Source organism: Hylobates moloch, unplaced genomic scaffold (assembly GCF_009828535.3).
Source record: "Hylobates moloch isolate HMO894 unplaced genomic scaffold, HMol_V3 SCAFFOLD_1, whole genome shotgun sequence".
Taxonomy (NCBI): Eukaryota; Metazoa; Chordata; class Mammalia; order Primates; family Hylobatidae; genus Hylobates; species Hylobates moloch.
Window position 1 is genome coordinate 101,638,237 of NW_026652276.1, and position 22,744 is coordinate 101,660,980.

General features: G+C 51.9%; 2 protein-coding genes across 2 annotated transcripts in view; one reads left to right on the forward strand and one right to left on the reverse strand.

Moving 5' to 3' along the window:
* The window catches only part of ZP3 (zona pellucida glycoprotein 3), a 45,407-nt gene extending 31,374 nt beyond the window's left edge, over positions 1-14,033 (reverse strand). The window contains exon 1 of the mRNA XM_032756238.2: positions 13,758-14,033. The gene's annotated coding sequence lies outside the window, so the exon portion shown is untranslated. The remainder of the gene's footprint in view (positions 1-13,757) is intronic.
* Positions 1,844-22,408, forward strand: SSC4D (scavenger receptor cysteine rich family member with 4 domains). The gene is made up of 11 exons (XM_032756229.1): positions 1,844-2,127; positions 7,007-7,205; positions 10,505-10,540; positions 10,965-11,270; positions 12,761-12,838; positions 13,723-14,037; positions 16,215-16,292; positions 17,861-17,935; positions 18,051-18,362; positions 19,706-19,783; positions 21,367-22,408. Exons 2-11 carry the CDS (start codon positions 7,073-7,075, stop codon positions 21,681-21,683), a joined length of 1,728 nt encoding a protein of 575 aa, XP_032612120.1. The 5' UTR covers positions 1,844-2,127; positions 7,007-7,072; the 3' UTR covers positions 21,684-22,408.
* Positions 22,409-22,744: the final 336 nt, after the last annotated feature.

Sequence of the window (22,744 nt, forward strand, 5' to 3'; positions counted from 1 at the left end):
GTCAGCCAGGCTGGTCTCGAACTCCTGACCTCAAGTGATCTGCCCACCTCAGCCTCCCAAAGTGCTGGGATTACAGGTGTGAGCCACCTCGCCTGGTGCATCTAGTACTTCCTTTTTCCAAGAAATAGGAAACAGCATCATGACCAGGAGTCAGGAAATTAAGTCCCGCCGGGCCCACACTCAGGCCACCTGTTTTCCTCCCTTGGCCTCAGTCTTCCCAGCCTCACCATAAAAAGCTGGGACTGGTCCCCAATTTGTTTGATCCTCAGGAGCTTCTCAATCTTTATTTTTTTTTTTGGCCAGGTGCAGTGGCTCATGCCTGTAATCCCAACACTTTGGAAGACTGAGGCAGGAGAATCCCTTGAACCCGGGGAGATGGACGTTGCAGTGAGCCGAGATCACACCATCGCACTCCAGCCTGGGCAACAAGAGCAAGACTCCATCTCAAAAATAAATAAACAAACAAATAAATAGATACATAAATAATAAAATTAGGCAAGCATGCTGGCACACACCTGTGGTCTCAGCGTGCTAAAAGGCTGAGGCGGCAGGATCGCTTAAGCCCAGGAGTTGGAGGCTTCAGTGAACTATGATCACCACTACACTCCAGCCTGGGTGACAGAGTAAGATCCTGTCTCAATAAATAAATAAAATAAAAAATAAATAAACACATGCCCCTGGCGGGGATGGGGATGCTCCACCAGATTTGGGAACTGCCTTGCAGGGGCTCTAAGGGTCCCTCCAGCTCTGAGAGTTTGTGCCCCTGTGGGAAAGATGCAGGATCCCAGCATAGCCATTTATTGCGGCTACAAACTACAAAATAAGCCACACATCATTTCCTGCCACCCACAACTACAAAAGTCCAAAAAGCACCAAAACTCAAGCACTACACACTAGCCGGGTGCGGTGGCTTACGCCTGTAATCCCACACTTTGGTGAGGTCAAGGCGGGCGGATCACCTGAGGTCAGGATTTCAAGACTAGCCTAACAAGCATGGAGAAACCCCGTCTCTACTAAGAATACAAAATTAGCCGGGCTTGGTGGCGTATGCCTGTAATCACAGGTACTCGGGAGGCTGAAGCAGGAGAATCACTTGAACCCGGGAGGTGGAGGTTGCGGTGAGCCAAGATTGTGCCATTGTGCTCCAGCCTGGGCAACAAGAGCGAAACTCCGTCTCAAAAAAAAGAACTACACAAGAAGGCAAAATTAGGCCAGGTGCTGTGGCTCACATCTGTAATCCCAGCACTTCGGGAGGCCGAGGCAGGCAGATCCCTTGAGGTCAAGAGTTCAAGGCCATCCTGGCCAACATGGAGAAACCCAGCCTCTACTAAAAATACAAAATTAGCCTGGCATGGTGGTGCATGCCTGTAATCCCAGGTACTCGGGAGCTGAGGCACGAGAATTGATTGAACCTGGGAGGCGGAGGATGCAGGGAGCCGAGATTGTGCCATTGCACTCCAGCAGCCTGGGTGACAGAGAAAGACTATGTATAAAAAAAAGAAAAGAAAAGAAAAAAAAAGAAGTCAAAATCAGCAGCCCCTGAGTGAGGTTGTGAGGTCCTGCCTATGTGGGAAACCCATTCCATACACTGTGGCTCCTGGGACCATTTCCAAAACCTCAGCTGAGATATGGGTCTGGACATCATCAGGGGGACTCCTGGGCTGGATCAGGGTTACCTCCAAAGATCAGGATGCTTGGCTGCCCTGCAAAGGGGTGGAGACCTATCCAGGCCTTTCTGAAACATGAACCCTGGGGTGGGGGGGCTGTGGGGGGAGGAGGGGCTGCCTGGCCCTGAGAGTCCATGCCTCCCCCAACCACATAGCTCCACCTCCACCTGGGTGCCCTTTTTCTGGGGCCACTCCAGCTGGTGCCGGCCACCTCCACTCCCCTTTGCTTCTCGTTGTCCCTAAGGTCGGATGGGGACAGGCTGGGGCCACCAGCCAGCTCCATGGACAGGGACTTTGCCTCTGCTCACCTTCCAGCTGTGGAAAGAAAAGAAGAAACGCCTGTGTTGATTTCTATTTGGAAGATCCTTCCTCCTCCTAAACTTCCAGGGGCAGACAAAGTGATTCGATCTTCGATTGACTGTAGAAGAAGAGACAGAAAGAGCCCAGAACATTCCCCCAGGTATGAATCCTTTGCTTTTGCTGGGGTGTTTGTGCGTGTGTGCATGTGCATGCGTGTGTGTGTGTGAGTGAGACAGAGAGAGAGAGAGAGAGGCAACCATTTCCCACAGGTCAGATGGGAAATTGTCCTTGTTAATCTCCCAAGCCCCTTCTGGCTGCTGTTTTCTATGATTCTGTAGCCATCACCTTGATTCAGTCACTCAACAAACATTTCCTGAGTATCCACCCTGTACCAAATGCAACCATTGAATAAGATCTGGTTTCCGCCCTCGAGGGTCTGCAGTCTCGATGGAGAAACAGTAATGATAACAATAGCTACCACACCTAGAGTGGGCCAGACACTGGGCTAAGCCTTGTGAAAACATTTGCTCATTGAACTTGGCAAAAATGATAAGGGGTAAGTGGATCACAAATGCCATTTTACAGATGAGAACAGTGAGGCTTTGCAAGGTGAAGGTCATACAGCTAGGAGATGGTGGAGCTGATGCTGCAATATGAACCGCTGTGTTATGCTGCCGGCTGTACTGTAGAGAATGCGGGCAACAGACGGACTTGGAAAGGGATATGAAGGGATGGGAGGGCTTTCAAGAGCCCTAATCACCAAGGACAGGGAAGGATGAAGCCTCGTCTTGCCAGTGTTCCCCAGGGCGTGAAGCAGGAGCAGACTGGAGGGGCCCACCTTGGAGCTGGGTGGGTGAGGAGGCAGGCTTGGAGGAGGGCTCTGGGGTCACCTGGGATTTGAGATTCGTGGGGGTCAGGATCGGGGGTCCTTCTCCCTCATTCCTGGGCCAAGGTGGCAGGGGATAGAGGTGGGGAAGCTGAGGATTCCTGGCAGGGTCTCTGGAATTTGCCTGTCCCCAGGGTGGGGGCTGATCTGGCCTGGGGGGCCAGTATCCCAGCAGCCTGAGAAGTGAGTGGCACCGAGGCCAGGAGGCAAAAGGAGGCCAAGATAACTATGTGCCCCCCCACAACAAGCAAAGACTGGACTGTGACTTTCCCCCTCCTCATGGTTCTCAGCTCCCATCTCCCAGCTGTCCCCAGTCCAGGCAGAAGGAGGACAAAAGGTGATTATTCCACTGGGGGCTGTCCTGGGCCCCATGAATGGGGTGTTGAAATCCCCGTGTCCGCATCCAGATAGGCTTTCATCTTCTCCCCAACCAGACTTTGTACACCAGGGCAGAGGTAAAGCCAGAGAGAGGAGGGGGTTGGGGGGACGGTGGGGAGCTCCTTCTGGGACGAGCACCCATGTCCCCCAGTCCCACTCTCAATGTAGCCCAAACAGAACCATCCTCTCCACCACCACCTCCTACAAAGTCTCCATCAGTGTGGCTGGGAGCCAAATGGATGCTCCTAGCTCCCTGCCCCCCAACACCAAGAGAAGCCCAGTCCTGCCAGTTCAGTCTCCCACGTATCCTTCGCATCTCTCCTTCCTCTCTGCCTCCCATGGCCTGGAGTCTGGACAACTGCATCAGCCTCTAAACCAGCCTCCCATCTCTCCCCAGCCAACCAGTCCACAGTCCACACAATGCATCAGACCCCTGCTAAAAGTCTGCAAGAAAAGGGGACATGAGAGAGGCTTCTGGGACGCTGGTTACACAGTGTGAGTGCTCTTTGAGCTCTAAGTTCATGGTTTATGCACTTTTTTTTTCTTTTTAGTTAGAGACAGGGTCTCCCTCTGTCATTCAGGTTGGAGTGCAGTGGCGCGATCATGGCTTTCTGCAGCCTTGAACTCCTGGGCTCAAGTGATCCTCCTGCCTTAGCCTCCCAAAGCACTGGGATTACTGGCATGCACCACCATGCCCAGCTAATTGTTTTTTAGTTTTGCCAAGATGGGGTCTCACTATGTTGCCTAGGCTGGTCTTGAAATCCTGGGCTCAAGAGATCCTCCCTCAATTAGCTGGGCGTGGTGATGCCTGCCTGTAATCCCAGCTACTCAGGAGGCTGGGGCAGGAGAATCGCTTGAACCTGGAAGGTACAGGTTGCAGTGAGCCAAGATCGTGCCACTGCACTCCAGCCTGGGTGACAAGGCAAGACTCCGTCTCAAAAAAAAAAAAAAAAAAAAAGAGAGGTCCTCCCTCCTCGCTTCCCAAAGTGCTCACAGGAGTAAGCCGCCATGCTTGGCCTAGAATTAATTTAAATCAGGGCCGGGTGTGGTGGCTACATCTGTAATTCCAGCACTTTGGGAGACCGAGCCTGATATATCACTTGAGGTCAGGAGTTCCAGACCAGCCAGGTCAACATGGGGAAACCCCATCTCTACTAAAAATACAAAAATTAGCTGAGTATGGTGGCACATGCCTGTAGTCCCAGCTACTTGGGAGGCTGAGGCAGGAGAATTGCTTGAACCCAGGAGGCAGAGGTTGCAGTGAGCTGAGATCAGGCCACTGCACTACAGCCTGGGTGACAGAGGGAGGCTCTGTCTCAATAAATAAATAAATAAATAAATAAATAAATAAATAAATAAAAATACATAATTTAAATCAGAAGAAATGAGCCAATAAAATGAGAAAAAATATTAAGGAAATCATAGTTACCATGACACACAAATACATAAAAAAAAGTGAAGGAAGGTGTGAGAGAGTAAATGCTGCTTACAATGCTCAGCCCACTTCGGGTGGAAAGGCCTTGAAGATTTTCTTTTTTTTTTCTGATTTAGGATTGGGGTATTAAAAACAAAAAAAGTGCAAGACAGGAGGATCACTTGAGGCCAGGAGTTTGAGACCAGCCTGAGTAACACAGCACGAGAGCCCATCTCTACTAAAAAGGAAAAAAGAAAAATAATTAGCTGGGTGTGGTGGTGTGAGCCTACAGTTCCAGCTACTCAGGAGGCTGAGGCAGGAGGATCCTTTGAGCTCAGGATAGGGAGGTTGCAGTGAGTCATGATCATGCCACTGCACTGCAGCCTGGGTGACACAGTGAGAGCCTATCTCTAAAAAATAAAAAAATAAAAAAATATTTAAAGTAAAACAAATTAATTAATTTGAAAGGGAAACTTTATATTGTTCTAATAAATGGAAAACCAGAGTCCTTTTTAGAAGGCATTGTACAATTTAAAAAGAATTAATGAAAATAAAACAATACATGTGTATCAATATCCTCCCAAATTAAGTGGGTTGCGGTCCGTGGCACCAACACTATATTTTGAATGCACAGACCGGGTGCGGTGGCTCATGCCTGTAATCCCAGCACTTTGGGAGGCTGAGGCGGGCAGATCACCTGAGGTCGGGAGTTCAAGACCAGCCTGGCCAACATGGTGAAAATCCATCTCTACAAAAAATAAGCCAGGGGTGGTGGCGGGTGCCTGTAATCCCAGCTACTCAGGAGGCTGAGGCAGGAGAATCGCTTGAACCCAGGAGGTGGAGGTCGCAGTGAACTGAGATTGCGCCATTGCACTCCAGCCTGGATGACAGAGCGAGACTCCATCAAAAAAAGAAAGAAAGAAAGGGAGGGAGAGAGGGAGGAAGGGCGGGAAGGAAGGAAGGAAGGAAAGAAGGAAGGAAGGAAAGAAAGAAAGAAAGAAAGAAAGAAAGAAAACAAAAATCAAATGTGCAGCCCTGGAGGATAATCTCTGAGCCCTTGGGCTGGTCATGGTTTGGGCCGAGCCAACCCTCCCAACCCCCTCTCCCACCATTGCCCTCTTCACACATCCTCAGCTCCAGCCATGCCCGACTCCTCATGCGTTTCCATCCAAGCAGCATCTTTCTCACCTCCCAGCTTTTGCCTCTGCCGTCATCTCCACTCAGAATGCCAAAGGCGAGTGTAAATGTCATTTTCCCCTGAAGCTGACCCCTCTAGGAAGTAAACACTTGGAACTTTTTTCTTTTTCCTGCAGCCTTGGTGCAAGTGATCCTCCTACCTCAGCCTCCCAATTAGTTGCGACTACAGACATGCGTCACCATACCCGATTCATAAAATAGAAATGTTCTGGGCCGGCGCAGTGGCTCACGCCTATAATTCCAGCACTTTGGGAGGCCAAGGTGGGTGGATCCCTTAAGGTCAGGAGTACAAAACCAGCCCCGCCAATATGGTGAAACCCCCTCTCTATCAAAAAAAAAAAAGAAAGAAAAGAAAAGAAAAGAAATATATATATACATATATATAATTAGCTGGGTGTGGTGATACATGCCTGTAATCCCAGCTACCCAGGAGGCTGAGGCAGGAAAATCACTTGAACCTCAGAGACGGAAGTTGCAGTGAGCCGAGATTGTGCCATTACACTCCAGCCTGGCCACAGAGTGAGACTCTGTCTCAAAAAATGTATCACCACAAAGAAAATTCTACTAATTTTTGTATTTTTAAAATTTAATTTTTTTTTCTTTTTGAGGCAGAGTCTTGCTCTGTCACCCAGGCTGGAGTGCAGTGGCATGATCTCAGCTCACTGCAACTTCTACCTCCCGGGTTCAAGAGATTCTGCTGCCTCAGCTTCCCAAGTAGCTGGGATTACAGGTGTACTCCACCACACCTGGCTAATTTTTGTATTTTTGGTACAGACGGGGTTTCACCATGTTGGCCAGGCTAGTCTCGAACTCCTGACCTCAAGTGATCTGCCTCCCTCAGCCTCCCAAAGTGCTGGGATTACAGGCATGAGCCACCGTGGCCGGCCTAATTTTTGTATTTTTTTGTAGCAGGTTTTCGCCATGTTACCCAGGCTGTATCTCGATCTCCTGGGTTCAAGTGATCCACCCGCCTCAGCCTCCCAAAGTGCTGGGATTACAGGCATGAGCCACCAAGCCCGGCCTCATTTTTAAAAACTTTTTGTAGAGATGGGGTCTCACTATGTTGCCCAGGCTGATCTTGAACTCCTGGGTGCAAGCAACCCTCCCACCTCGGCCTCCCAAAGTGCTGGGAGGCCCAGCAACATTTGGGATCTTTAATTTCAGATGTTCCACCTGTGACTTCTCCCTGGCACCTTGATGGGAGCATCTGAAACACCCTTCACCATCTAGATGCGCAAAGAAGCAGAGATGCTAATTGGTCCCCAGCCGGATGAGAAGGGCTGGGGGTGGAGGTTGGGAGATGGGAGTGCTGCCCCTCCCTTCCTCCCCCAAGCCCTGTCTTTCCTTCTCCTCCTGCCACTGGGTGAGTCCTCCCGTTAGCCCTCGCCACTTCCTCTTTCTGGCTCTCATTGTCCCAGCGGTAACTTTATAGTAGGAGGGGGGTTGTGAATGAGCTCGTTCCTGCTGTTCTTTCCAACGCTGACCTTTGCCCAGGGTTGACAAAAGAGCTAAGAGTCTGAGTTTGGGGAATGAAGAGCTCAGTACTGGAGGTGACAGGTAAACACACCCATGGAATGGGCAGTTAGGGGACACTGGGTGCAGGGAAGGAGAGAAAGAGGGTGTGTTCACCAATGGCTGTTGGAAAGACAGCTGGTAAAAGAGATGAAATCAAATGACCTAGGGACTATCCAAACATAAGAAGAAGGCCAGGCGCGGTGACTCACACCTGCAATCCCAGTACTTTGGGAGGCCAAGGCGGGCAGATCACCTGAGATCAGGAGTTTGAGACCAGCCTGGCCAACATGGTGAAACCCGCATCTCTACTAAAAATACAAAAATTAGCCAGGCATGGCAGCACGCACCTGTAATCCCAGCTACTCAGGAGGCTGAGGCAGGAGAATCACTTGAACCTGGGAAGTGGAGGTTGCAGTGAGCCAAGATCACGCCACTGCACTCCAGCCTGGGTGACAGAGTGAGACTCTGTCTCAAAAAGAAATAAAGATAAATAAATAAATAAGAAGTGGAGTCAGCCGGGCACGGTGACTCACGCCTGTAATCCCAGCACTTTGGGAGGCCGAGGCGGGCAGATCATGAGGTCAGGAGTTCAGGACCAGCCTGGCCAACATGGTGAAACCCCGTCTCTACTAAAAACACAAAAAATAGCTGGGTATGGTGGTGGGTGCCTGTAATCCCAGCTACTCAGGAGGCTGAGGCAGGAGAATCGTTCGAACCCAGGAGGTGGAGGTTGCAGTGAGCTGAGATCGTGCCATTGCACTCCAGCCTGAGTGACAGGGCGAGACTCTGTCTCAAAAAAAAAAAAAAAAAAAGAAGTGGAGTCTCAGTTTCTTCATCAGTAAAATAGGTACACAAGTACAGGCTGCAGGGGGTGGTTATAAGGATTCTACAAGGTAATGTACGTGAAAGTGTCAGAACTGTCATACCCGGGCCACAAGTGAGGAATTATTTTTGGGCTTTCCATTTTGCCTGGTAGGCAAATTTCACTTCCCTGTTTCCTCTCCCACCTCCACTCTCAAGCATCATGCTCAGAACTGCATGATGAAGAAGAGTATGGCTGTCTGGGTAGTCTCTCAGCTCTACCCTTGATTTGCTATGTGGCCCTGAGTAAGTTGTCTAATCTCACTAACCCTGAAGTTGCCCTGTCTGTAAGATCCTGCCTAACTTATAAATTTTCCTAATGATTAACTCAGTTCGCCTAAAGAAAGCAATGCGGGCCGGGCACAGGGCTCACGCCTATGATCCCAGCACTCTGGGAGGCTGAGGCGGATGGATCACCTGAGGTCATGAGTTCGAGACCAGCCTGACCAACATGCAGAAACCCCATCTCTACTAAAAATATGAAATTAGCCAGGCATGGTGGTATGCCTGTAATCCCAGCTACTTTGGAGGCTAAGGCAGGAGAATCACTTGAACCCAGGGGGCGGAGGTTGCGGTGAGCAAAGATGGCGCCATTGCACTCCAACCTGGGCAACACGAGTGAAATTCCGTCTCAAAAAAAACAAAAAAGAAAAAAAGAAAGCAACGAGGACATACATGATAGCTGAAGCAGAAAGACTCAAGTCCAGGCAAGGTGGCTCACACGTGTAATTCTAGCACTTTGGGAGGCTGAGATGGGAGGATCACTTGAGGCCAGGAGTTTGAGACCAGCCTGGGCAACAAAGTGAGACCCCTGACTCTACAAAAAATTAAAAAATTAGGCCAGGAGCGATGGCTCATGCCTGTAATCCTAGCACTTTGGGAGGCTGAGGCAGGCGGATCACTTGAGGTTAAGGGTTCAAGACTAGCTTGGCCAACATGGTGAGACCCCATTTCTACCTTAAAAATATAAAAATTAGCTGGGTGTGGTGGTGTGCACCTGCAGTCCCAATTACTCGGGAGGCTGAGGTGGGAGAATCACTTGAACCCAGGAGGCAGAGGCTGCAGTGAGATGAGATCATGCCACTGTGCTCCAGCCTGAATGGAGTAAGACTCTTGTCTCAAAAAAAAAAAAAAAAAAAAAATAGCTGGGTAGGGTGGCAGGAGCTTGTAGTCCCAGCTATTCTGGAGGCTGAGGCAGGAGGATGGATTGAACCCAGGTATTGGAGGGTGCAGTGAGCTATGATCATGTCACTGCACTCCAGGCTGGGTGACAGACTGAGACACTGTCTTAAAAAAAAAAAAAAGAAGAAGAAGAAGAATGAAGTAGAAGGACTCATCTAGGTAAATCTTTAGGGAGGGAAATATAATGAATCCCAAAGCCAATTTACACATTTAAGGTGGAGCTACTGAACATCTGCTGAGTACCAGGCTCTGAGCGGAGAGTCCGGGGACACAGAGTTGAGACAGGCATGGCCACATTACCAGAGAAGGCCCCGAAAGAGGCCTGGGTATGTAGTGCCCAGGAATTCAGAGGAAACAGAGAGCACTTCTAGCTGAGGGCTCCAGGATGGCTTCCCAGAGGAAGGAGCTCCAAGCTGGGAATTGAAAAAAGCTCTTGCCTAGGTGTGTTGGCTCACACCTGTAATCCCAGCACTTCAGCAGGCCAATGTGGGTAGATTACCTGAGGTCAGGAGTTTGAGACCAGCCTGGCCAACATGGCAAAACCGCATCTCTACTAAAAATACAAAAATTAGCTGGACGTGGTGGTGCGCACCTGTAATCCCAGCTACTTGGGAGGCTGAGGCAGAAGAATCGCTTGAATCCCAGAGGCGGAGGTTGCAGTGAGCTGAAATCGCGCCATTGCACTCCAGCCTGGGCGACAAGAGCGAGACTTTGTCTCAAAAAAAGAAAAGAAAAAAGGCGAGGCTGGTCAAAATGGTTAGAAGATTCTAGAAGGTTTTGTAGTGAAAGCTCAGGAGCTGAGCCTCCTGCAGGTAACAGGGGTCATTATGGGATTTAGCATTAGTTTGAGACATGCAGATCTACAGATTTACACCCGCAGATCTCTCTGGGTTGGCCCAGAGACCACTAGGAGAGGGGTGAGGCAGGGAAGCCAATCAGGACAGTCAGAGAAAGAGACAATGGGGCTTTGGCAAAGCAGGGATACTGAAGTCCAAGAAGACGGGGGTGATGTTGAGGACTATGGGGGTTGGGGGGGTGTGTTCCTGGGACCAGGGAGCCATGGTGTGGGCAGAGGGGCCAATGCTCTTCCTCACTCTGTTTCAGCCAGCGCCCTACAGCCCACTCCACTGCCCTTTCCAGGTAGGTGCCCCACCCTGCCCTTCCTCACCCTCACCTGTCCCCCAGGTACTCCAGCCTCAGACAGGGAACCACAGGAAGTGATGACTAACCAGCTCCCCTTGACTCTAGATGCCCCCATCTCAGGGGAGCTGTAGTCTCCCCATTTTCCAGAAGGGATTGATCCCAAGGTTCCCATGGCTTCATGGCAAAGTGGGTAACCTGGCTGGGTCCCATAGCGCACGTCTGTGATCCTAGCGCTTTGGGAGGCCAAGACAGGAGGATCACTTGAGCCCAGGAGTTTGAGACCTGCCTGGGCAACATAGTGAGACGCTGTCTCCACCAAAAAAAAAAAAAAAAAAAAAAAAAAAAAAAAGGACATCCTGGAGTGGGCATCCTGGAGGTTGGACTCAGTGACCCCCTGGTGCCAGCTCCACCCTCTTCACAGAGCTGAGGCTGGTGGGGGGCCCCAGCCGCTGCCGGGGCCGCCTGGAAGTCATGCACGGTGGCTCCTGGGGCAGCGTCTGTGATGACGACTGGGACGTGGTGGACGCCAACGTAGTGTGTCGCCAGCTGGGCTGTGGACTGGCGCTGCCCGTGCCACGGCCCCTCGCCTTTGGCCAAGGCCGAGGCCCCATCCTGCTGGACAACGTGGAGTGCCGCGGGCAGGAAGCTGCGCTGAGCGAGTGCGGCAGCCGGGGCTGGGGCGTCCACAATTGCTTTCACTACGAGGATGTGGCTGTCTTGTGTGATGGTGAGTGAAGCCCTGGGACCTGGAGGTACAGACAGACTGTGGCAGGCAGCAGGGCTGTAGGCTAGATAAATGAAGGGACTTCCCACAGGTAAGGCTGTTACATGCAGATCAGGCCAGAGGCTACAGTGCCTGGTGCCGGGGAAGAGCCCCAGCATGGGTCCCAGGGATTCTTCTGGGTCATTGCCTGACCCTGACCTTGGACCAAAAGAAAACCAGCACTACTGCTTCTATGTAAGACTTTGATTGTCCCAGCAGAGCCCCTCTCCCTTTAAAAACATTTTTTTTAGAGATTTTGGAGATGGGGTCCCACTCTTTGGTCCAGACCAGAGTGCAGTGGTGTGATCATAGCTCACTGCAGCCTCAAATTCCTGGGCTCAAGGGATTCTCCCGCCTCAGTAGCTGGGACTACAGGTGCAAGCCACCCCGCCGGTTCCCCTTTCCCAGTTTTAAAACCAGACAATCAGCTGGGCATGGGGGCTCATGCCTGTAACTCCAGCATTTTGGGAGGCCGAGGTGGCAAGATTGCTTGAGCCCAGGAGTTTGAGACCATCTTGGGAACATAGTATCTTAACTCTACGAAAAATCAGAAAAATTAGCGAGGCGTTTGGGGGGGTCCCAGCTACTTGGGAGGCAGAGGAGGGAGGATTGCTGGAGTCTGGGGGGTCAAGGTTGCAGTGAGCCATGATTGTGACACTGCACTCCAGCCTAGGTGACAGAGCAAAATCCTGTCTCAAAAAACAAAGAAAAAACAGACTATTGGGGTCACACTGACCATGAGCTCCACGTGGCACAGAGCTGCAGCAGAAACTGAGAGCAGTGCTTCTAGTTTTCAAGAAAATCAGGGGGTCTCATGAAAACACAGATTGAGGCCCAATCCCAGAGTTTCTGATTCTGCAGGTCTGGATGGGGCCTGAGAATCTGCATCGCTAACAGTTCCCAAGGGCGGTGAACTGCTTTAAGAACTGTGCTTCAGGCTGGGCACGGTGGCTCATGCCTGTAATTCCAGCACTTTGGGAGGCCGAGGCAGGCGGATCACCTGAGGTCTGGAGTTCAAGACCAGCCTGACCAACATGGTGAAACCCCGTCTCTACTAAAAATACAAAAAATTAGCTGGGCATGGTGGCAGGCACCTGTAATCCCAGCTACTCAGGAGGCTGAGGCAGGCGAATTGCTTTAACCATGGAGGCAGAGGTTGCAGCGAGCTGAGATTGTGCCATTGCACTCCAGCCTGAGCGACAGAGCAAGACTCCATCTCAAAAAATAAAATAAAATAAAAAACAACAACAACAAAAACCGTGCTTTAGAGGAGTCCAGGACTCTGGTGTGGACCCTCTCCTCTCATACCCCAGGGTTCCTGGCTGTGACTCTTTGTGTGGCCAGAGGCTCTGGCGGCAAGCACCTTATGGGTCCATCATCCTGCCCCTTAAACACCCCGTGGTGTAAGGATGGAGAACAGAAAGACCCCTGTATCCACCTCACTTCCTTTCCAGAATTCTTGCCAACGCAGCCCCCAACAAGGAAGATGTTAACCAGTAGAGCACCTCCTACAACACTGCCGAATGGAAAAAGTACGTAAGCATAATGTGGGCACCACCTGGGTTTTGGGAGAGGAGTCTCTCACACCCTACCCTAGGCAGTGGGAAGACAGGGATTACAAATTGAAGATGTAAAGTTAGAGAAAATGGCTGGGCACGGTGGCTCATGCCTGTAATCCCAGCACTTTGGGAGGCAGAGGCCAGCAGATCACTTGAGGTTGGGAGCGCCAGACCAGCCTGGCCAACATGGTGAAACCCTGTCTCTACAAAAAATACAAAAATTAGCCAGGCGTGGTGGCACATTCCTGTAGTCCCAGCTACTTGGGAGGCTGAGGCAGGAGAATCACTTGAACCCAGGAGGCAGAGGTTGCAGTAAGATCATGCCACTGTACTCCAGCCTGGGGGACACAGTGAGACCCTGTCTCAAAAAAAAAAAAAAAAAGAAAATGAGTGGGCGGTGAGACTGGAGCTTAATCTCACAGGAAGGTCAGATGAGCCCAAGAATGATGATCATGACTAGAACAAGAAAATGAAAAGTGCTCTAAAAGAGGGACAGTGAAAGAGGCAAGGAAGTCCAGAGATGGAAGAGGTCCCATTCCTCAGGAGATCAGGGAGGGCTTCCTGGAGGAAGAGGTGAGGGCGTTGTATCTTGAGGATGTCATTTGCAGTAGATGAGAAAGCAGCATGTCCCAGGCTGCCAGGAGACAGGGAGCAGGGTAGGGGGGTTGGTTTTAGGCAGAAATGATACTGTGATCCCACAAGCCACCCCCAGTCTGGACCAAGGAGGTGGTACCCTGGGCAGCGGGGTGAGCAGATGCCCATGGGTTGTAGGTCCTGGGACACCGGGCTGCCCTTGTGGTGAGGACGGGGGCAGAGGCCAGTGGGAGATGCGCCCTGCCCCCGCCCCCCGTCCCCAGGTGAGGGCAGCGTGCGCCTGGTAGGGGGCGCGAACCTGTGTCAGGGCCGAGTGGAGATCCTGCACAATGGCCTGTGGGGCACTGTGTGTGACGACGACTGGGGGCTGCCGGATGCCGCTGTGGTCTGTCGTCAGCTGGGCTGCGGGACGGCCATGGCCGCCACCACCAACGCCTTCTTCGGCTATGGCACGGGACACATCCTGCTGGACAACGTGCACTGCGAAGGCGGCGAGCCCCGCCTGGCAGCCTGCCAGAGCCTGGGCTGGGGTGTGCACAACTGCGGCCACCACGAGGACGCGGGCGCGCTCTGCGCAGGTGCGGGCTCTACGGGCGGTGGACGGTGGGCGGGGCCGGGGCAGGTGGGCGGGGCCCTGTGGCAATGCTGGAGGAGATGGCTTCGGTGGGGAGGTGGACGGGGAGGGTGTTTTGGCTGTCTTGATGCTCCCCAGAGCTCTCCAGGCAGCATCCAAAATTACTTCTATCTCAGTCCTGTTCTAGAAGTGCCTCCGAATATCCCAGAACTCCTTGTGGTACACTCCATGGCTATGGAACAATACTGCACTAATCCAGCCTGGCCAACATGGCGAAAATTAGTCGGGCGTGGTGGTGCATGCTTGTAATCCCAGCGACTTGGGAGGCTGAGGCAGGAGAATCGCTTGAACCCAGGAGGTGGAGGTTGCAATGAGCCGAGCTCACGCCACTGCACTCCAGCCTGGGTGACAGAGAGAGACTCCATCTCAAAACAAACAAACAAAAAAAACCTGTACTATTGCTTCACCAATACTCGAGAATTCTATAGCAATATCCCAAGAATGCCTCCAGAACGTTCCAGCAAGTACTGTTCCTGGACCACTTTAGAGTAACACTCTAGAATAACACTCAGAGTAACACTCTAGAATTGCCCCAGAGATATTCCAGAATTCTCTAATGCTCACAGCATTACCTAGCACACCCCTCTGTCATCCTGATGCTCTAATAATAGTATTTTCTCCCCACCTATTTGGGAGGGTTTCTCAGCAAAGAGGAATAATAGGGCCAATAATGCTATTTCACAGATGGACTCTGCTCTGGAAGAGATAAAGTGGTTGCCCACAGCTCATAACTCATAGCAAACTAAGGGCTATCATTCCCAGTGTATAGGTGGGAAAGCTGAGGCCCAGAGAGTCAGAGCCTTGCCCATGGTCACACAGTTAATGCAAGGCAGGCAAGCCCCCAAATTGAGGCTTAGTCCAGGAGGGTTTTTGGTTTCCCTCAGCAAAGAATTTAAGGGCCAGCTGGTATTAGCAGCTTTCATTGACGCGGCAGTGCACAGCAGCAGCAGAGGTCCTGCTCCTTGCTGAGCAGGGCTACCCCTTAGGCAGTGTGCCCAGAGTAGCAGCTGAGAGGCAGGTCTGCAGTCGTAATTCTATTTACTTTCAAGTATATGCAAATTAGGGGGTGGATTATGCAGATATTTTAAGAACTAGAATGGTAATTTTTGGGTTGTCTGCGTTGCCATGGAAAGGTAACTCCAGGTGTTGCCACGGCAATGGTAAACTGACATGGCATACGGGTGGGCGTATCTCATGGAGAGGCACTCCCACCCCATCCCTGTTTTAGCTAGTCCTCAATTTGGTCCGGTGTCTGAGCCCCACCTCCCGAGTCGAGTGAGTCCCCCCTCCTGCCCCATTCCCCACTCAAGAGATTAGTTCTTTTGTTTTTTGTTTTTTTACTTTAAGAGGGGCCTTAGGAGAGCAGAAGTCTGTCTCAGTGAGCCCTGACAGAGCCCCTGCTAACCCTGGGCACGGCCCTTGCCCTGCTAGCCCTGTTTTCTCTGTAAGAGGGGGATAATGGGCTGGGTGCGGTGGCTCACACCTATAATCCCAGCACTTTGGGAGGCCGAGATGGGCAGATCGCCTGAGGTCGGGTGTTTGACACCAGCCTAGCCAGCATGGTGAAACCCCGTCTGTACTAAAAAAAAACCACAAAAATTAGCCAGGCATGGTGGCAGGCGCCTGTAATCCCAGCTACTCGGGAAGCTGAGGCAGGGGAATCACTTGAACCTGGGAGGTGGAGGTTGCAATGAGCGGAGATCGCACCATTGCACTCCAGCCTGGGTAACAAGAGCGAAACTCAATCTCAAAAAAAAAAAAAAAGAGGATAATGAGAACTCAGGACTGTGTATGGTCCTCCCTGATGGGCGAGGCCTTCTGTACTCCATGTCTGTTGGACACAGAGGGCTTCTGATGAGAACATGGGACACTGGAGAGAAATGAAAGCATGTCTGTTGAGAGCCCTGTATAAACTGAAGTGTACGCCTCACAGCACAAGTGAATTACTACCACTATCAAAGTGGGGACAGGCCTCCTTGGAACCCCGCTGCAGCCACCAGCCCTGGAAGTAACATCTATTCTCTCCTCCAGGGAGACCCTCCTATCCTCCCCTGACAGCCCATGGCTGACCAGAGACCAGAATCTCAGCCTTTGACCCTGCCCCCTTCTCTCCTGCCCTAGGCCTGGGTCCCCCAACGCTCACAGCACTGCCATCCTCAGCCACAAGAGAGGACTGGGCTTGGCACACAGATCCGTCCGGTAAAGAGCTCAGCCCTCCAGGCGGGAATGTTAGGGGTACGGTGGGTGCGGCTGGGAACTGGGAAGAATGTTCTGGATTCACAGGCGGGGGCCCTGGCTAACAGGCCAGGGCTTTGGCCAGATGGTGCAGAGGTGGGTGAGACAATTATGAGCAGACGGAGCAAGGATGATGAAACTCAAAGCTCTGAAAACTTCAGCGGGGTGGGAGGAGGCAGTAAGAGATTTCTTCAAACCACAGAAGTAAAATTTGGAATGTGGGTGGTGGCTCACTCCTATAATCCCAGTACTTTGGGAAACAGGCGGGAGGATCTGTTGAGGTCAGTTAAAGACCATCCTGGGCAACTTAGCTAGAACCTGTCTCTAAATATAAATAAATAAATATATACAATATAATTATATTATATATATTATATAATACACATTACATTATATATTATTATAATACAATATATTATATAATATAACATATATAATATATTATATATTATATAATTGTATATTATATAATACATTATATATTACATAATATATAATACATTATATATTATATAATACATTACATATTATATAATATAATACATTATATATTATATGATATAATACATTATATATTATATATTATATAATATATAATACGTTATATAACATATAATATGTTATATAATATATTATATAATATATATAATATATACATTATATATTATATTATATAATATATATAATATATAAAGTATATATATTATATATATTTAAATTGCCAGGCACAGTGGCTCACGCCTGTAATCCCAGCACTTTGGGAGGCTGAGGCAGGTGGATCACTTGATGTTGGGAGTTCAAGACCAGCCTGGCCAACATGGTGAAATCCCATCTCTACTAAAAATACAAAAATTAAAAATAAATAAATAAAAATACAAAAATTAGCCGGGCGCCTGTAATCCCAGCTACTTGGAAGGCTGAGGCAGGAGAATCGCTTAAGCCTGGCAGGCAGAGGTTGCAAAGAGCTGAGATTGCGCCAGTCTGGGCAAGACAGAACGAGACTCTGTATCAAAAAAAAAAAAAGAAAATTAGCTGGGCATGGTGGGTCGCACCAGTCCTAGCACTTTGGAATACCAAGGCAGGAGGATCACTTGAGGCCAGGAGTTCTAGGCTGCAGTGAGCTATGATCGCACCACTGTACTCCACCCTGGGTGACAGAGCAAGACCGTGTCTCGAAGTTAAAAAAAATTTTTTTTTCAATGGTATGATGCTGAGACTGGAAATTGAGAGACCTTATGAGGGGGTCGATTGAGATGAAGGTTGAATCAAGGTTAGCAGTGCCAATTGGAATTAGGATAGGAACTATCCCTGGGCCTCAAGTTAGGGTAACACCTAGAATCAGCTTTCGGTTCATTCGACCAACTTTCCCGGAGATCCCAACGCGCGCCAGACAACGTGGTGACTCTGGGGTTGCAGCTGAGTGGCGGTACGGGTTTGGTAGGGTTGGGGGGTCTTGGTAGGCGTCCCCATGCCCTGCTGGACATAAGGCCTCCTCGTCCCCTTCGAACACTCCAGATGACCTGTCTCCGCAGCTACAGGAGTTGGCCCCCAGCCTTCCCGGGAGACGGCACTGCTCACCACTGCCGCCTGGGCCGCGGGAAAGAAAAGTAAGTGGCGGTGCCCGGGGTCTGCGGGGGGTGGGGAAGGGTAGGGCTGGGGCTGTGCCTGGGAGCCGGCAGCCCCAGCCCAGCCCCTCTGGCCGCGGGCCTGTGCGCCCCGCAGGTGGGCGGCTGCGGCTGGTGGGCGGCCCGGGTCCGTGCCGCGGCCGCGTGGAGGTGCTGCACGCCGGGGCCTGGGGCACCGTGTGCGACGATGACTGGGACTTTGCGGACGCGCGCGTGGCCTGCCGCGAGGCGGGCTGCGGGCCTGCGCTGGGCGCCACGGGCCTGGGCCACTTCGGCTACGGCCGCGGCCCCGTGCTGCTGGACAACGTGGGCTGCGCCGGCACCGAGGCCCGCCTGAGCGACTGCTTCCACCTGGGCTGGGGCCAGCACAACTGCGGCCACCACGAAGACGCAGGAGCGCTCTGCGCAGGTGAGGCTGACAGCGGGGCCGCGCACTGCGGCGTGGGAGGGGCAGGGCGGCGCCACGCATGAGGCCTCTCTGCGGCACTGCCGCCACGGGAGCATGCGCACTCCGCAGAGGGGCGCCGCCCCGCCGTCCGCGCGCTCTGCGGTTGCGCGGCGGGGCGGGGCCGGAACGGAGAGCCTTCTGCAGTGGAAAATGGGGCGGGGCCTGGGGAGGGCCGCGTGGTGCAGCTGTGAGGGGCGGTGTCCGAAGGTCAGGGCTAAGGCCGATTCTAGTTCGAGAAACTCATCAAGTCCGTAAAGGGTGGGGCCGTTTGCTCCCGGCTAAATCTAGACCCAGCAAAACTCTATTAAGCAGAGAGTGGATCACCCTTACCAGAGCTAGCGTGTGACCTTTGGGCGGAGTCAGTGGAAAGGGGTGTTTGCAGTTTGGCAGAACATTGTGAAATTCATTGATTGCTGTGGGAATTGATACCTTCACCCTCATTCAGCGCCCCAGGGCTAGTAGGCCCTACTTCCCATAGTTTTGGCCACAAAGGGTTCTGCTTTGGGGCCAAGGTTTGGAGAGGCACAACACCTATTTTTTTTTTTTTTCTTTTGAGACAGAGTCTTGCTCTGTCACTCAGACTGGGCTGCAGTGGCACGATCATAGTTCACTGCAGGCTTAAACTCCTGGGCACAAGCAATCCTACTCCACTCAACCTCCAGAGTAGTTGGGACTACAAGGGACATGCCACCGTGCCTGGCTAATTTTTGAATTTTTTTTTAGCGATGAGGTCTCACTGTGTTGCCCAGGCTACTCTCGAACTCCTGGCCTCAAGCGATCCTCTCACCATGACTTTTTTTTTTTTTTGAGACAGAGTCTCAGTCTGTCACCCAGGCTGAAGTGCAGTGGCTCACTGCAACCTCCGCCTCCCAGGTTCAAGCGATTCTCCTGCCTCAGCCTCCCTAGTAGCTGGGACTACAGGCGCGTGCCACCACGCCTGGCTAATTTTTGTATTTTTAATAGAGACGGGGTTTCACCATGTTGGCCAGGCTGGTCTACGAGCTCCTGACCTCAGGTGATCCACCCGCCTCAGCCTCCCAAAGTGCTGGGATTACAGGTGTGAGCCACCATGCCCAGCCTTACCTTGACCTCTTAAAGTGCTGGGACTACAGGTGTGAGCCACTGCACCCACTCAGTGACACAACCCCCATTTCTGATCAAAGGGAGCAGTTCTTCAGGAACCTGTGAAGTCCTTTTTGTCCCTAGGACAGGCTTTCCTGGGGAGAGCAGGAGGGGACCTGGCCCTAAGGAACATGCTTCCCATTGTGACAGCCACCTCTTTATCGCTGTCCTTCCTGAACCAGGCCCAGAGGAGCTGGGATTACAAGTCCAGCAGGATGGTTCTGAGACCACGCGGGTGCCCACTCCTCGGCCCAGGGACGGTAGGTGCCCTTAATCCCCTGAAAGTGGGTGGAGGCATCAGGGTCTGAAGGACCTGGATTGGGGGAGGTCACAGCCTAGGTTATAAAGCTCAGCAGATTCACACTGGGACCTGGAAGTCTTGTCCTTTTCGTTGGTCTCAGGCCTCCTTTGTAGGAATATGGTGTCCAGAAAGAAGGAGGTGAGCTTTAAACTACAGCAATCTGGAGATTTCTAGAGGTGAGATCAGAATGAGGGGATAAGGATCCTGTCCTGAGCAGAGCAATGAAAAAATTCAGAATGTAGTTCTGGGAGCCCAGGGGGGTGCGGGAGACCATGATGACCTTCAGGAGACATAATAGGATGTAACAGAGTCTCCAAACAGCCGGCCTGGGGCTGGGGTACTGGGATTATGAACAGAGGACTAGAGAGAGAGCAGACATGAAGCACCCAGTACACGTCGCGGATCACTCAAAAACGTTTGCACGCTTTCTCCCAGTCCTGAGACTGGGTCTGGACTGATGCTCATCTTATTTATTTGTTATTTTATTTTTTTGAGATAGAGTCTTGCTCTGTCACCCAGGCTGGAGTGCAATGGCACAACCTCCACCTCCCAGGTTCAAGCTATTCTCGTGCCTCAGCCTCCCCAGTAAGTGGGATTATAGGCATGTGCCACCACACCCAGCTAATTTTGTGTGTTTGTATTTTTAGTAGAGACGGGGTTTCACCATGTTGGCCAGGCTGGTCTCGAACCCCTGACCTCAAGTGATCCACCAGCCTTGGCTTCCCAAAGTGGTGTGATTATAGGCATGAGCCACTGCGCCTGGCCCCATGTTATTTATGTTTGAGACAGAGTCTTGCTCTGTCATCTGGGCTGGAATGCTGTGGCACAATCATGGCTACTGAAGCCTTGACCTCCTGGGCTCAAGCAATCCTCCTGCTTCAGCCTCCCAAGTAGCTGAGCCTACAAGGCACACACCACCACACCCGGCTAATTTTTGTTTTTTTGTTTTGTTTTGTTTTTAGAGACAGGGTCTTGCTATGTTGTCCAGGCTGCTGTCTGGCTTCTGGGCACAAGCAGTCCTCCCTTCTCAGCCTCCCAAAGTGCTGGGATTGTAGGCATGAGCCACCGCACCCAGCACCAATCTTCTTTTTTGTTTTTTTGAGAAGGAGTCTCGCTCTGTCACCCAGGCTGGAGTGCAGTGGCATGATCTCGGCTCACTGCAAGCTCTGCCTCCCGGGTTCACGCCATTCTCCTGCCTCAGCCTCCCAAGTAGCTGGGACTACAGGCACCCGCCACCACGCCCAGCTAATTTTTTGTATTTTTAGTAGAGACGGGGTTTCACTCTGTTAGCCAGGATGGTCTCGATCTCCTAACCTCGTGATCCGCCCGCCTCGGCCTCCCAAAGTGCTGAAATTACAGGCGTGAGCCACTGTGCCCAGCCAGCGCCAATCTTACTTTAATTTCATGTGTCTGCCTTCATCTAGTGGCTCCTAGGGCAGTGCTCAGAGTGTCTCAGACCTCTCTTTACTCCCAACCTGACCTAGCTTGGGAGTAGCCTGGCATGGACCAGCCCCTTCCAACCCAGCCCTTGTCCTCCCACAGGGCATCTACGTCTGGTCAACGGAGCCCACCGATGCGAGGGGCGTGTAGAGCTCTACCTAGGGCAACGGTGGGGCACTGTCTGTGATGATGCTTGGGACCTGCGGGCAGCCGGTGTCCTGTGCCGCCAGCTGGGCTGTGGCCAGGCCCTCGCAGCCCCTGGCGAGGCTCACTTTGGCCCAGGCCGAGGCCCCATTCTCCTGGACAATGTCAAGTGCCGTGGGGAAGAAAGTGCCCTGCTGCTCTGCTCTCACATCCGCTGGGATGCCCACAACTGTGACCACAGCGAGGATGCCAGTGTCCTGTGCCAGCCTTCATGACCCAGCCCGCTCTGCAGACCACCTGTTCTTCCAGGAGCTGTGACCTGCCCTTCCTCCTCCAGGAAGCCCTCCTCTTGTGATGACTACAGTTCACTTTGCCCCTCCTTCCCTTGCCTGGGAGAGAGCCTACCTAGACAGTGCAGTCCTGCATGGGGGAGCCTGGCTGTACCCCCGTCCACTTACTGCGTGACCTCAGCCTGTCATCGACTCAACACTGAGCCCAATTCAGTGAAAGCTCCCGTGGTTTTGCTCAGCTAAAACCAAAACGAGGGGAAGAGAATGATTCCTAACTCTTCTCTTTGGTGGGGCTCTTTTTATAGCACCAGACCCTGCCTTCCTTGACCTAGATCCAGGAGGCTCAGGGGCTCTTTAAATGGGGTATCTCCTCTTCCCCCAACCCATCTTGGGATCCCCAAGAAGAGGGAAGGCAGGAGGGGCCTACAGCTCCTACCTTGGGCCCTCAGGGGCTGCAGAGGAACCTGGGTCCCTGTCCTGCCCTGCTCTGAGAGGGCCTGGACTCACTCAGATGGTGCTCGGCTGGACAAGGGGACTGGGGGAGGGGCCAAAGCAGGGACAGTGGCCCCTCCCTACAGCTGGAACCAGCATCTCTGATTTATGCCGTCTCCACCACAGAGCCTCCACTTTGCAGGAGCAAAGAACCCTGGGGGCCTGTAGCCACCGGTTCATAGGTGCCAAGTCAATAAAGCATTGTCCCCTGTCTCTTATAACTGAAGTCACTGTTTGAGCACAAATGCATTCTCTGTGGCAGCAGGAGAGACTCTGGGCAGGGCTCTCGGGAGGAAACAGCGTTCGGAATGGAGGACGGTTCAAAAGCATCATCCAAGAGCTCTCAGCAGGTCCATCGCATCCTGGAAATGCTGAGTCACAGTGTCAGGCCTCCATGGCCCCTAGTGAGTCCCTTAACCCACCTCCTCTCACCTTTCACATATATAGAAATCAATGTCCAGCAAAAGGAAGGGGCTTGCTCAAGGCCACATAGCAAGGCGTTGGAGTCACTAGAAGAGAGAAGAAATTTTTTTTTTTTTTTTTTTTAAAGACAG